The sequence below is a fragment of the Cucumis sativus genome, chromosome 1, assembly GCF_000004075.3.
Source record: "Cucumis sativus cultivar 9930 chromosome 1, Cucumber_9930_V3, whole genome shotgun sequence".
Taxonomy (NCBI): domain Eukaryota; kingdom Viridiplantae; phylum Streptophyta; class Magnoliopsida; order Cucurbitales; family Cucurbitaceae; genus Cucumis; species Cucumis sativus.
The window spans coordinates 15,969,701-15,984,453 of record NC_026655.2 but is presented as its reverse complement, the minus strand read 5'-3'; the positions used below and the strand labels follow the sequence as shown (position 1 = coordinate 15,984,453).

The window sequence follows — 14,753 nt, the reverse complement described above, 5'->3', positions numbered from 1 at the left end:
CTGTGTTATTTGCTGTAATTAGTTTGTATTTATTTTATAGTCCATATCAATGAATCTTAGAACAACTAGTGTCATCGTTTGTATCATGTCAGATATAGTCGAACATTTCTAAGTCTTACACAAATTATAAATGAGTGATAATTACATCTAACAACTTTAAGACACCTCCCATCAATCTGCCTACAAGATTAAGGAAAGCATATATCTAAATTTAGCAAGAAAATTGAAACAAATATGAGTTAAAAAGGTTTGGAGTCCTGGAAAAAATAAAAGTTAATGCACATAAATTAGGTTAAACGGTCATTTTTGTTCTGATAGAAATTGATCGAGTAATAATAATAATAATTTTCATGCAAGTATATATAATATATGAAAATGTTTTTGAAAACAAAATGTTTAGTAATACAAAATTTCACTATATAAATTACTGTATGTGTTATATAAGTAAAAAACTTCAAAATATAATTAATAAAATTTTATATATTTTGAAAGCAGTGTAATTTAATAACAATGTAATGGAAGAGTGTGTGAGAGGCGATTACGTAAGAAAAGCAAAGACGATGGCCTTACCTAACAACGAAACAAAGCTTCCTAACAGTCGTCAGCCACGTATGCTTCAAAAACCATCAACTCGCCGTCGCCGTCGCTGTCGCCGTCATTCTTTGTTTACGCAATCCCACCACTCTCATTTTCATTGTATCCTACGTGTCTTAATTCCCGAATTTACAACTCTACCCCTCACCTCTCTCTCAATCCCCCAACACTACTTCCGTAATTTCACCCTCTTCTTTCTCTCGAACAATAACCCAGTACGTGGGAGTTTCAATTCGGCACGTGTTGATTCAATCGGTCTCCTTCGCCGCCAAGCGCCGATGACAACTTCCGCTCTAAATTTAATCTCCTCCTTATTTAATTCTAGGGTTTCTGATCCTCTCCTTCTTCCATTTCTCTCAACAATTCTTGTTTCCTTTTCCTATATTCAATGGTGCAGTTTCTGGATTCCCATATCACGCTGTTTCCCGATAAATCGCCGGTGAAGCGGGAGTGTGATGATTCTTTTCATCACGAGCATGCTCAATCGGACAAGCGGTTTAAGCCTGATTTTCATAAGGTTTTTTTTTTTTTAAATCTCTTTCGCTTCTATCTAGTTTACTTGAATGATAGCGATTGATAAAGAAATTGAAAATTTTCGTCTCCGGCCGTTGTATTCAAATTACTACTCTATTTATTTTTCCATTTTTCAATTTGTAATTTGTATGCTACAGTTGGAGTATTCTGTTGCTTTTTGAGATTTGGATTAGAACTGAATAGTTGCATTGTCTCAGTTGCAAAATTCTTAGTGAATCTTAATCGGCTTTAACATAACTGTTAGTGTTTGTATTGTTCTTTCTGAAGTCGAAGTTAATTAATGAAATTCTGGTTGTTCGTGGATTAGCAGCAGTCTGTTTTGAGATCTGACACATTATCTTCAACTTCTTCTCACAATAATCCACTTGATGAGCCTAGTCCTCTTGGTTTGGTGTTAAGGAAGAGCCCGTCACTGTTGGATTTAATTCAAATGAAGCTTTCACAGGGAAGTTCGACCACTGCTGCTGGACCTTCAAACGCTGAAACTTTTGACTTCGTGGTTAAAGCAGAAAGCCAGGACGCTACCGTGCCGGGTACCAATGAGAAACTAAAGGCTTCAAACTTCCCAGCTTCACATTTAAAGATTGGACGTTGGGAGGTCTTTATTAAATTGTCAGATATTGATGTCCTACTATTTTTGGGTTTTCCAAAGTATTTAACTGACGTTTTTTTTCTGATGACAGTATAAATCAAGACATGAAGGTGATTTAGTGGCCAAGTGTTACTATGCTAAGCATAAGCTTGTGTGGGAAATCCTTGAGGGTGGACTCAAGAGTAAAATAGAGATACAATGGTCTGATATTATGGGATTAAAAGCGAATTGTCCTGATGATGGACCTGCTATATTAAATGTTGTGGTATTGACTCCCATCATTATTTATGGATTTTCCCTTCTAAATTGTGTTTGATGATTTACTTAGTCTTGGTCTGCTTGGCTAGTGCAGCTGGCTAGACAGCCTCTTTTCTTCAGGGAGACCAACCCTCAACCAAGAAAGCACACTTTGTGGCAAGCAACAGCTGATTTTACTGATGGTGAGGCCAGTATACAGAGGTAAATCTTCGCCTTTCTCATTTCATTTTCCTCAGCTTTGGGGTCCAAATTGTTGGGAAGCACTTCATAGCGATAATCTTGATAAGAATGATATTTGGGTTTTGCTAGTTTAAAATTTAATATGCGACATAATTTCTGTATTGATAGGATAATCTTGATAAGAATGATATTTGGGTTTTGCTAGTTTAGAATTTAATATGCGACATAATTTCTGTATTGATAGGTAAGTGTCTGTCTTATTAGAAGCTGCATCTTAATTGGAGGATTTTGTACGGATGATATACATAATGTTTTTTTTTGTCATTTCGCCGATTGTTTTAAACGAAACTAGACGGAAGAAAATGGCAAAACATGTATGAGAAGAATATTTTGTAATTGCTTGAGCATAACTTCCTCTTTACTAGGATAGTTGCAAACAAATTTAGCTAGAATATTCTAAGGGTATTATATTTATGTAAATGAGATAGTTGTAAATTTAACAATTAACATTTAACATTTTATAAAAATTGCAAATATAGCAAAATTTGTCAAATTATATCAATGATAGAGTCTATCACTGATAGATTATGTTGTAAAAATTGGTCTATCACCGATATATCATACGAGTCTATCAGTAATAGAAGTCTATCAGCGATAGTTTTACTATATTTGTAATTTTTTTTAAATGTTGCTATATCTTTAATTATCATTTCTCAAATGATAATCCATTACAACTACCCTATGTAAATTTGATTTGTGGTATATAGGGAGCATTCTCTGCAATGTCCTTATGGGCTTCTAAACAAGCATTTTGAAAAGCTCATTCAATGTGACTCGCGCCTGAACTTCTTAAGCCGACAGCCAGAGATTGTGTTGGGTTCTCCATATTTTGAACCAAGAGCCTCAACGTTTACTTTGGAGCAAGCCAGCATCCGAGGTTCGGAGCAAGCAGTGAATGGCAATCAATCTCTACTTTCTGCTTTCCAGGATGTAGTTTCATCAACTGCTGCGACTTCATTGACGATAGAACAGGCTTCCCCTCAAATGGTGTTCGAGCCTTTCACTGTGAAGGCACCTTCCCCCAGCTCAGGTACATTGAACTTGCAAGTTGGTCTACGCATGAAAAATGGTAATCTCCATTAGCTAAGCACCTTACCTTTAATCTAGAGAAGGGGCAGAAAGAATATGATGGAACATAGCCAATACATACTTCTCTGCCCCTTTTCCTCTCTGTGTCTTAAGGTAATCAAACTACTAGTCAATTAAACTAGACTTGATTATTAAAGAACTTGTGCATGACAATAGCATCCTACACCTGATCTGCTTATCATCCAGCATTCATAAACGTCACTGTCCTGGTTTCCAATTTTTTTTGGTAGTACCCTCCAGCTTTTTCTCCCAAAATCTCTTGCATTTCATTCACTTTTTCCCTATTTTTGAAAATGGACAGATATCTATTCTGAGGACGTGTTTGGAAGATTAAATAATTTATATATATATTCTCTATATAGCTCAATTTCCAACGTTATCTTCTAATCAGTGTCACCCACTACGTTTTTGTACATCAGTGATGGATGCTCGTGAGATTGAAGAGAATAGAAGTACTAAAGTTACCGGCAAGCCAATAAACTGGGAGCAGATAAAAGTTCCGGGGCTTCATCCATCCATGTCAATGAGTGACCTTGTAAATCACATAGGACATCATATTACAGAACAAATGGCTTCTACAAAAACACCTTTTGTGGACGATGGTTCAGAGGAATACCAAGCTATGTTGGATGACATTGCACAATACTTGCTGAGTGACAATCAATTGTCAGCAACTTCTGATGAGGTATCACTCATGTCAAGAGTCAATTCTCTCTGCTGCCTGTTGCAGAAAGAACCTGTTCAAAGTTCCCAAACCAATGGTGAAAACTATGACGGACCCAATAACAAAGATGACGCTCAGCTCAAGGATAATGCGGAGTTGAGAGATGGCAAGAATATTGAAGAGCAAACTCATATTCAACCCACTGATTCTGGAAGCATACAAGCCTCAGCTATGTCAAGGAAAGATTCATATGGGGAATTATTGTTGCATCTTCCTCGAATTGCATCCCTCCCTAAGTTCTTATTTGACATTTCGGATGGTGATGAAGGTCAAGATTAAATTATTTAACTTCCAAAGTCTTGAAATAGGATTGTGGGGGGTTCTGGTAACTGTAGCACGTAGAAGAAACCCTTTGCGTGTAAAAATTCTTCTATTAGGTCCACAGCTCTTATTACAATTGACCACAGAACACAAGCATTGTACACAGAATTGGGTTTGAAATGAATTGTTCTAATTCCTTAAATTTGTTGAACATGTTAGTTGCCTCCCAAAGTGTCCAATAGACTTTTTAGGTTACTACCCCTCTATTAATCTTTACCACTGAAACTCCTCTTTATAACTAAACATAGTCTCATGTGCCTAAATTAGTTTGCCTTCTAAGAAGATATGAGCAAAAACCTAGCATATCCAAATACTTCCAAAGGCTTCTTCAAGTGCACGCTTTCTGCTGAACTCTACACTCCATCCACCAGCCCTTCCACCTCTCTCTGCTCTGAGCCTTAACATCTCCTCATCGTCAAGCCCATAGCCCTGCATGTCAGGACCGGCACCTAGGGGCACTGGTTGGCCTGTAGGCCGTGGCTGCCCTCCAGCAAATGTAGGTGCGTACTGACCTTGTGTGCCTGTGCTTAATCCTGCTTGGAAACTTTGATCTGCAGCCTGCAATAGCAATCAATTGTACATTATGAGAACACTTTCACCTGTCCTAGTCCCACTCCTAGCCCAACTCATTCTTAAAGAAACATTCATGGATCATGTAGTAATAAGTTGATTATTTCTGAAAAACTAGATGATAAGGTACAGCAAATGGTGTCCACTCCACTCGATTAGTGTTAGAAGTTAAATCCAATGCATTAGACATTTCTACTTGCAGTTGATTATTTGATTATTTGTGAGAAACTAGATGATAAGGTGCAAACGATTGGTGTTGACAAGTTAAATCCAGTGCAGAAGACAATTTCTACTTGAAGAAGACATTGTCGACAGTGTTATTAAGCAATCATAAAGGGAAAAGAGAAGTGACAGTTAACTATGAGCAATTATAATTTATAAACAGAAAATGAGCTCACCCCATCATTATCTGCCTGTGCAGGAATTCCCTTGCTTGCTGCAAGGGCTGCAGCGTATTCTTCAGCCTATCAATAGTTTAACAATTGTCATTAACCTTTCAGTGACTCTGTAAACCATAAGGAACGAGTTCAAGGGGCAGATATGTCTGAAGTTAAAAAGAAAAAGGAAAACAAACAGTTGGTTAAGCACCAAAATCCGCAATTTCGTGCTAGATGTGAAGACAAGGAGTACACAAACAGTAATACACCAGGTACCTTGCGAGCACGGTTGATCATGATTTGTTCCGCATTTTCTTCCTGATACCTAGCAATTTTTGCTTCAATAGCTTGAACATCAATGCCTTCAATCAAGTTAAAAGCTGCAAAATAGAGTTTTCATGGTCAAATATGATTCCAAGCATTGAAATATATTAACCATTCTATAAGAGCGTACTCATGTCCTCCACTTCTTCGAGATAATCATTGTACTCTCTCAGGGATGAGAAATCTTCCTCTCTCTTGTTGAATCTATAAAATAGGATCACCGAAAACATTTCAGTCTCAGACATTTACTAAATTTCGATGTCTGCCATCTAAACATGGAATGAATTCAATTCAAATTACTGATTTGAAAAATTACAATCAAAATTTTACCCCCGTGGAACTGATATAAGAGAAATCCATCTTCAATCCACTCACAAAGTTTTGAGACCTTGGAAATAGGCCCAAAGCCTTCTAAAAAATTGACATCTTTATCAAAAATTAAAAGTCTCTAGGTTCTTCATACTTAGTTCTATATGATTATAAGCATCTAAACATGTGTTAAGCTTAGCATCTCCACAAAGGCACGCTAGAATAACAGAAGACGCTAACCTCTCTAACTACTGAAAAACAAGGGTATGGTATCCGATGAGGAACAAAGAAAGGGCAGAAAGCGATGACAGATTGGCCTCTACCTCTTTAACCCAGAACTGCTTAACAAAAGTTTGAGAGACCAAACTTTTAGCCTCTGCCCTATAAATTCACTGCTCGGTCGGAGCGGTCTGGAGGTTCAAAGAAGATTTCCAAGACTGCCTAGGTCCGAAGGTGCAATGAAACATGCATTAAGTGAATCATATTTTCGTCCGGTGACTTAGGATTACACTAGCGTTTCCCCCTTTTCTATCTCGTTCGTAAAGATAATGAAAGCTAAGAGAAGACTAGTATGGACTTTTCTTTAAAATGAAAACATTGAGAAAAAACAAAAGAATACGACATACAAAAAACAAACCCACAAAAATAAAGTTATCTTTCAAGAAAGGGCTCCACCTATGCAAAATAATGCCCTATAGAATGTTTAGAAACTTTTATGAAAGGCCCCAGAGAAACATGAAAGTGAATGAGAGACCAAATTTGCTTAGAATCCCTTTCCACTCCCCTAAACACCCTCTACAATTCCGCTCACCCCATAGACTTGTAAGATCACATCACACTGTAGCAAACTATAAAAAACAACCTTTTTCCCAAGAAGGAAAATTGAGGTGCAACTCCTTGACTGTAGCACTAATATCTCTATAATGCGCATTCACACACCAAACGTCTAGAGAAAAGAATCCCAGACACAATTCATCATAACGACAGAGAATATGATTGACTCCTTTGCCTTCTAACAGAGAACACATCAAAAAGGCTCAACAAGCGAAGACATCTTCCTCACGAGCCGAACTTCACTTTCTTAGGGTTCTTAATCCTCCAAAGCATCGTAAAGAATAAAACTCCTAAGGGAGAAGGATCAACCGAACATTAAAAGAAATTCTTGCACAAGAACTTTTTCGAAGGATTGGGGCTTCAAAATCTTGCATCCTTCTACCACGTCTAAAGGAGTTACCTTTAGGCAAAGAGAGAAAAGCAGTCATAAACATTGCTTCCCTATCCTTATCGGAAAAAATGGGCCATAACCCAAAGGAAAATATACAACAGCTGACCACAAGAGAAAGTCACAACAAAATGATTTTTTAGGAGTGACAAATGATATAGTCGAGGAAACAATGCACAAAAGGTCTTTCCCACACCAGTGATCTTCCAAAAGTACACAACTCTCCCTTCCCCCACTACACAACGAACCAAGTGAACAAGAGAAGGGAGGTGTTTCAAAATATCTTTCCACAAATTTCCATGAGTACCTTTAACCTCTTTATTCAACCACTCAAAGTGATGATAGCCATATTTACTAGCAATGACCCTGTGCCACAAAGAACCAGGCTCAGAGAAAAAACGCCACAGCCATTTAGCTAACAAAGTTTCTTTTCACACCTTATGATTCCCAATTTCAAAACCCATGGAAACTAACCTCCAGATAACCTCCATGTAACTAAGTGTGACCCTTTTCCTTTCCCTTCCTCTAGCCCTTCCCAAAGAGAGTAAATAGGAATACCACTCAAGACTGATCTAATCAGGGTAAGTTTTCCAGCTTTAGAAAAAAAACATTTCTTCTAATAGTCTAACCTACTTTGAACTTTATTCACCACAGGGTCTCACAAAAAAAAACTTAGAGTTACTTCCAAGAGGAAAACTAAGGTTAGAAGAGGGAGCCGGAAGACTACGAATGTTGCACCCGATGGCTAGTATGATAAATGCAATTACATGATGCCACAGTACGTGCATAAGAATTTAACAAGCACGAAGCATGGAAACAAGAAGTACAGCAGTAGAGTCTGCCTTACATGCTGGCAATCCTCTTCCTGATAGATACTTCCTTACTATGAGAATTACTGCTGGAGATCACCATTCTTGTTTCCTTTCAGCTCTTTTTCTTTCCCTTTTATATTAGTATATTTCACATTCCTGCGAAGCCATACCTGCAAAATGGAGCAACAAATTGACGTGAATTTCAAGACACTAACCCAAAATACAAGGTGCTATTCTGGATGAGCAGCTGTATTAGCTTTAATTTTTCTATTATTAATATTATTTTTATAAAGATAACAACTTTCATTAATAACAAATGAAAGAATACATAGACATACAAAAAACCAAACCCACGGAGGAAAAGGAATCCCCTACAAGGGACTCCAACTGTATAGAATTGAGGTCAAAGGTAATTACAAAACAACTTCGAAATCAAAGCTCACTGAAATACATGAAAGCGAATCATAGCCCAAGTTTCTCTAACATCCCTCTCAAGGTCCCTAAACACTCTTCTATTCATTTCATCCAACAAAACCCAAACAATGGCACACACACTAGCAAGCCAAAGAAAGCAACCTCTCCCCAAATGGTGCGTTGAGGAGAAGCTCCTCGAACATATCTCTAATATTTCTCAGATGAATGCACATCAAGCTGAACAACTGAAAAGAGGAATTCCAGACGAGTTTGGCAAATTCAGAGTATCAAATAATATAATTCAAGTCTTCCTCCGGCTTCCTGCACAAAATGCATGAAAAAGGCCCAACCAACAACGGTATCTTCCAAAAAAGCCTATCCAACGTGCTAATATGGCCGTGGAGAACCTGCCATGTAAAGAACCTCACCTTTCTAAGAATCTTTATCCCATAATGACGAGAAAACGGACTCCAGACTCTCACATCTCTCCTCCCAAGACAAAAGAGTTGACTCTTTCTGGATGAATTGCTCTAAGATCGGATTCTGATCAACAATATTCCTAAGCCAATTCTAAAAGACAACCACCAGAAAATTCTTGAAGCGAGAGATGGCCATGACAAATTAGCATCATCATGAAGGATCTTGTTTCAAAAGAAAAACAACTCCATCCCTACTTAGTCGGATTTAACAACATTTAGAATATTTTAAAATATAAATGTTCATCTCGAACAAGTTTTAAAATATAAAAATTATTGCTTTGTTCATCTTCTTATACTTTTTTTTTTATTGATTCAACTACGAAGAACATTCTTTTTTTACCTTTTTTTTTATTGATTCAATTCGTTTATTAATCTGTGGTGTATACATTCATATCTTTATGTTTTCATTCAAACTGGTTGAAGATAAATAAATAAATAAAATATATATATAAAAGAGCGGCGGCGGAGAATCTTACCAATTGGGCTATTAGCTGAACCACTTCTGAGAAAAAAAGATAGAGATAAGTAACTCCGGACTGCTCAGAGATGCGAGTGATTGTGAGAAGGAGGGGGCGGTGGCGAGTCCGTCGGAAGGCTGAGACCGCGGCAGCTGAGATGCAGCGTGCGGCGGCAGCCTCGGAGACGGCGAGACGTAGTCCAGTGTCCGGAAATGGAAGGAAGGGGGGGTTGCCTTGTCGAACGTGAAATAGGGTTTAGAAAAATAAAAAGACTACCACCAGATAGTGAAAAAAAGGATTGGTTAAATTGGGTGTTATGGTTAATAACTTAAGTTGATTTGAGTAAAATTAACTCTCATCGATTTTGGACCTTTCCTTGTTAAATAGTTCACTTTTACCAATTTAAATGGTGTTTACCTTAATACATTTTTACCCAAATTTTTTTAAAAATATAATAAATTGACAAAATATTTACACGTACAAAACAACATTTACGTATAATATATTAAAAAGACGATAGCTTAGTATTTGAAAAATAATTGTTTAGATATGTCTAATGCAATTTTAGATTTGATTAAGAAAATTGCAAAAAGAGTAGAAGAAGAAAAGGAATGTCAATTTTTTCATTTTTGTTATATGTTGTAAATATTTTTGTAGTTTGTTATGTTTATAAAAATCAACATTTTTACTTTTAAGATTTATTGTATTTATGTTAGTAAAAACGTAATAGATTATTAGTAATAACAAAGCCAATATCATTTTATTACCTTGCATCTTTATTGACATTCAAGGTTCACTTGCAAAAAAAAATCATCTAGAAATCTTCTCATATCACTATTATTATTGTTACTGTTGTAGTTGAAAATTATCAACTTTAACATCAATTTTGTTGCTACCAATATCAAAGGTGAAGTAAAGACGAAGATAAGATTGTGAGAGTAAATTTAACAAAATTATGTTAAATTTAATAAATTCAAGTAAACACGAGTTTATAACGATATTTTTAAAAATTACAAATAAATCTATACTAACAGATTTTGGCACAGGAACTATATGGTTGATTATTATTTTTTAAAATTGGTACTTTGGTATATATATCTTTTACCATTTCCAATTTTGATTAGACTTTGGTGAAAGTTAGGCGTAGAGTTGAGTTGGTAACCTTAACTAAATTATTTTTGATTGGATTGGATTGGATTGGTGGGGGTTGTTGTTGTTCAATCACTTACGCCTACCTCTACTCTTCTGATATCTGATCACACAATTCTTTGATCCTTTACTTTCCTCCACTGCTTCAATCTCCGTTATCTTCTCCACCTCAAAAATCTATGGTAAATACCCTTCTCATACACCCTCATTCCTCTTTCCTTGGTTTTGCATTTCTCTCATTTCTTCTCACCTCAATGTTCACCCATGGCTTCCCTCAAACTTTCCTTCTCTTTACATTCTTTTGATTCCAATAAGTTCGATTTTCCTCTCAATTCACCTCTGCTCTCTGATTATTGCTCTCTTTTCTCCATCAATGCTCATCTTCATCTCAATAAGTCCTCCATAATTTACTCTCTGGCTAGGGTTCACAAGCCCTCTAAAGTTTCTCAGGTAGAACAGGACGCGTCCGACGTTTCCCAATCCAGATTTGATGAAATTGTCGCCAGGAAAAAGTATTTTACCTCTAAGAAGCCTTCAAAGAGAGCAGCAGGTTCGCATTTTAGTTTCAGTAGGAATTGTAATGACAATATTCTTTTTAATGGTGGTGAATTGGATGTCAATTACTCAACTATATCCTCTGATTTGAGCTTAGAGGATTGCAATGCTATTTTGAAAAGGCTAGAGAAGTGTAACGATTCCAAAACACTGGGTTTCTTTGAGTGGATGAGAAGTAATGGGAAATTAAAACACAATGTGAGTGCTTATAATTTGGTTCTTCGAGTGTTGGGTAGGCAAGAAGATTGGGATGCTGCCGAGAAGCTAATTGAGGAAGTTAGAGCTGAGTTGGGTTCTCAATTGGATTTTCAGGTTTTTAACACTCTTATCTATGCTTGTTATAAATCGAGGTTTGTGGAGCAGGGTACGAAATGGTTTCGAATGATGTTGGAATGCCAAGTGCAGCCCAATGTCGCAACATTTGGAATGCTTATGGGTCTCTATCAGAAGAAGTGTGATATTAAGGAATCGGAGTTTGCCTTTAATCAGATGAGAAACTTTGGTATTGTTTGTGAAACAGCATATGCATCTATGATTACTATATACATACGTATGAATTTATACGATAAAGCAGAAGAGGTGATTCAATTAATGCAAGAAGATAAAGTGATTCCTAATCTAGAGAACTGGGTAGTAATGCTTAATGCTTATTGTCAGCAAGGCAAAATGGAGGAAGCTGAACTTGTATTTGCCTCAATGGAAGAAGCTGGGTTTTCATCCAATATCATTGCATATAATACCTTGATTACTGGGTATGGGAAGGCATCAAATATGGATACTGCTCAACGCCTGTTCTTGGGCATCAAGAACTCTGGAGTAGAACCTGATGAAACGACTTACCGCTCCATGATTGAAGGTTGGGGTCGAGCTGGTAATTATAAAATGGCAGAATGGTATTATAAGGAGCTCAAACGGAGAGGATATATGCCGAATTCCTCTAACTTGTTCACCCTCATAAATCTACAAGCCAAACATGAGGATGAAGCAGGTACACTTAAAACTCTAAATGATATGCTAAAGATTGGATGCCGGCCTTCTTCCATTGTTGGAAATGTTTTGCAAGCATATGAAAAGGCTAGAAGAATGAAAAGTGTGCCTGTCCTCTTGACAGGGTCGTTCTATCGGAAAGTTCTGAGCAGCCAGACATCTTGCTCAATTCTGGTAATGGCTTATGTGAAGCACTGTTTAGTGGATGACGCTTTAAAAGTGTTGAGGGAAAAGGAGTGGAAAGATCATCATTTTGAGGAGAATTTGTATCATTTGCTAATTTGTTCATGTAAAGAGTTGGGCCATCTCGAGAATGCAATTAAGATATACACACAACTGCCTAAACGTGAAAACAAACCGAACTTGCATATCACATGCACAATGATTGATATCTACAGCATCATGGGTAGGTTCTCTGACGGGGAGAAGCTTTATCTAAGCCTGAGATCATCAGGCATTCCTTTGGATTTGATTGCTTATAATGTTGTTGTGAGAATGTATGTTAAAGCTGGATCATTGGAAGATGCATGCTCAGTTCTTGACTTGATGGCTGAGCAGCAGGACATTGTTCCGGACATATATCTGTTACGGGACATGCTTCGTATTTACCAACGATGTGGCATGGTGCATAAGCTAGCAGATCTGTACTATAGGATATTGAAGAGTGGAGTGTCTTGGGATCAGGAAATGTATAATTGTGTCATAAATTGCTGTTCCCGTGCTCTGCCTGTTGATGAGCTTTCTAGGCTTTTTGATGAAATGCTTCAATGTGGTTTTGCCCCAAATACAGTGACCTTGAATGTCATGCTTGACGTTTATGGGAAATCCAAGCTTTTCACTAAGGCTAGAAATCTCTTTGGGCTTGCTCAGAAAAGAGGTTTGGTTGATGCAATCTCTTATAATACTATGATATCTGTCTATGGGAAGAATAAGGACTTCAAAAACATGTCATCTACGGTTCAGAAAATGAAATTTAACGGGTTTTCAGTTTCCCTTGAAGCCTACAATTGTATGTTGGATGCTTATGGCAAAGAATGCCAAATGGAGAATTTCAGAAGTGTCTTGCAGCGAATGCAGGAGACAAGTTCTGAATGTGACCATTATACGTACAACATCATGATCAACATCTATGGAGAACAAGGATGGATAGATGAAGTTGCGGAAGTTCTGACAGAATTGAAAGCATGTGGACTTGAACCCGATCTGTACAGCTACAACACATTGATCAAGGCATATGGAATAGCAGGGATGGTTGAAGAAGCTGCTCAGTTGGTGAAAGAAATGAGAGAAAAGAGGATAGAACCAGATAGGATAACTTATATTAACATGATTAGAGCACTGCAAAGAAACGATCAATTTTTAGAGGCAGTCAAGTGGTCATTGTGGATGAAGCAGATGAAATATTGAAGTTCATAAATGCCAAAACAATGAAACAGTTGTTTGTGTCCTCAAGTCTACCAGCCCCCAGATACAGCCAATGTTCACTATGCCCCGACTCTTGCTCACAATGTATATTGGTAAGCTTTCGTTGTTCCCATCCATGCCATGCTCATCTTATCAAATGTTTATATATATATATATATTTTATTTCTGCCTCATACTGTAAATCTAGGTCACACACCCTTATTAAAAATATACGTTTAAAATTGTACATCATTTTCATACTAGAAGAAAAATTCAAAGCAAACTAGTTGATGGATTTGTATGCTTAAAAAGTTAATTTGATGTGTTTCATGCAAAATTTATTATTTTAGTCATGTATATGTTATTTTTAGTTTACTAAAACAAGTGTTCTATGCATGTCTAAGATATTTGTTGCTCTAAGAAGTGTCCAATGTATGTCCCACAAGCGTTGAAGTGTCCAAGTCTCTAACATGTACATGTAAGGCAAACTAAAGTGTATGTTCCTCTTAGAATATGAGTGACATTTTTTAACACACTTTGCTAGGGTAGAGGCTATAATGAATAGGGTATATGTCAATGCAAACTGCATACAGTTCGTAACAATCATAAAAATATTAACATTCAGCTAGCTGTAGCTGGAACGTCTGCTGGATCAATACGTTTGGTCCAGTGCATAGGATTTGAGAAGAAAGAATAGAAAAACACAGCAACATTGAGAACAGAGTATTGTTGTTGTTGCGCTAATAATGGCCTTGTTTTTTCTTCTTCTGTTGTCTGTAGCGTAGAGGAAACATCAGAGACTGTTTTGTTACTGAGAAAATCCATGGTTTCCTTACAATGCTGCTGCTTGTTGCAAAGTAAGATGTTTGTACGATAAAAAAGATGAATAGTCATAAACCATCATCAGCTGGAGCAGGGATTGTGAGCATTCATGCTTTAAAATGACAACAGAGAAACAATATTTTTATATTCTTTGCATCTGTCTCGATTATTGTAATTCTTTTTTTATCAATACATCAAAAAGAAAAAAAAGAATAAAATTGTATGCCATATTTTCCTCAACCTTTTTGGAAGTGAAGTTTAGGTCTCATTTGGTTACCAAAGAACAAAATGGTTACCAAACAAGACTTTGGTAATTTACTAGTCATTCACAGAACTGACTTCTCCTTTAACATTCACTACCAAAGTTACAATAAGTAATTGTTTAGCTATTATCTATGAACTTAATTGACAAAAGTTAAGCTTGCATTATATTTGAACTATGATTGAATTAAGACATTCAATATTTTCCCGATCTTTGTTTCTCATTGCTTTAGCAGGTTTGTGATTTGCCAGACAAAA

General features: G+C 36.8%; 3 protein-coding genes across 6 annotated transcripts; 2 read left to right on the top strand and 1 right to left on the bottom strand.

The window, feature by feature from the left end:
* Nucleotides 1-549: 549 nt before the first annotated feature.
* LOC101219584 lies at nucleotides 550-4,494 on the top strand. Of its 3 annotated transcripts, none has more exons than XM_031883424.1 (6): nucleotides 550-1,111; nucleotides 1,442-1,726; nucleotides 1,812-1,985; nucleotides 2,073-2,179; nucleotides 2,926-3,248; nucleotides 3,727-4,494. In XM_031883424.1, the coding sequence occupies exons 1-6, from the start codon at nucleotides 983-985 to the stop codon at nucleotides 4,308-4,310; spliced, it is 1,602 nt and encodes a 533-aa protein (XP_031739284.1). In that variant the 5' UTR covers nucleotides 550-982; the 3' UTR covers nucleotides 4,311-4,494. The 3 variants fall into 3 exon arrangements, with proteins under 3 accessions (XP_031739284.1, XP_011655652.1, XP_004146718.1); XM_011657350.2 differs by having other exon boundaries at nucleotides 551-1,111; nucleotides 1,436-1,726; XM_004146670.3 differs by having other exon boundaries at nucleotides 564-1,111; nucleotides 1,439-1,726.
* On the bottom strand, nucleotides 4,383-9,591 carry LOC101207027. The gene is made up of 6 exons (XM_004146621.3): nucleotides 9,336-9,591; nucleotides 8,002-8,136; nucleotides 5,754-5,827; nucleotides 5,576-5,679; nucleotides 5,321-5,386; nucleotides 4,383-4,910 (listed from the first exon to the last, which is right to left on the bottom strand). The coding sequence occupies exons 2-6, from the start codon at nucleotides 8,064-8,066 to the stop codon at nucleotides 4,650-4,652; spliced, it is 570 nt and encodes a 189-aa protein (XP_004146669.1). The 5' UTR covers nucleotides 8,067-8,136; nucleotides 9,336-9,591; the 3' UTR covers nucleotides 4,383-4,649.
* Nucleotides 9,592-10,502: 911 nt separating this feature from the next.
* On the top strand, nucleotides 10,503-14,674 carry LOC101219825 (pentatricopeptide repeat-containing protein At4g30825, chloroplastic). 2 transcript variants are annotated; one of them, XM_011657343.2, is made up of 2 exons: nucleotides 10,503-13,525; nucleotides 14,198-14,674. In XM_011657343.2, the coding sequence occupies exon 1, from the start codon at nucleotides 10,731-10,733 to the stop codon at nucleotides 13,413-13,415; it is 2,685 nt and encodes an 894-aa protein (XP_011655645.1). In that variant the 5' UTR covers nucleotides 10,503-10,730; the 3' UTR covers nucleotides 13,416-13,525; nucleotides 14,198-14,674. The 2 variants fall into 2 exon arrangements, with proteins under 2 accessions (XP_011655645.1, XP_004146719.1); XM_004146671.3 differs by having other exon boundaries at nucleotides 14,193-14,674.
* The last annotated feature ends 79 nt before the right edge of the window (nucleotides 14,675-14,753 follow it).

Bases quoted from the DNA above. Each gene is read 5' to 3' on its own strand.
- LOC101219584 (XM_011657350.2), top strand. From the start codon at position 983: ATGGTGCAGTTTCTGGATTCCCATATCACGCTGTTTCCCGATAAATCG. The intron at 1,986-2,072 runs GTATTGACTCCC...TGGCTAGTGCAG, and splicing joins CTGCTATATTAAATGTTGTG to CTGGCTAGACAGCCTCTTTT. The intron at 3,249-3,726 runs GTACATTGAACT...TTTGTACATCAG, and splicing joins GGCACCTTCCCCCAGCTCAG to TGATGGATGCTCGTGAGATT.
- LOC101207027 (XM_004146621.3), bottom strand. From the start codon at position 8,066: ATGGTGATCTCCAGCAGTAATTCTCATAGTAAGGAAGTATCTATCAGG. The intron at 5,680-5,753 runs GTACGCTCTTAT...TCTATTTTGCAG, and splicing joins CGAAGAAGTGGAGGACATGA to CTTTTAACTTGATTGAAGGC. The intron at 4,911-5,320 runs GTGAGCTCATTT...TTGCTATTGCAG, and splicing joins CACAGGCAGATAATGATGGG to GCTGCAGATCAAAGTTTCCA.
- LOC101219825 (XM_011657343.2), top strand. From the start codon at position 10,731: ATGGCTTCCCTCAAACTTTCCTTCTCTTTACATTCTTTTGATTCCAAT.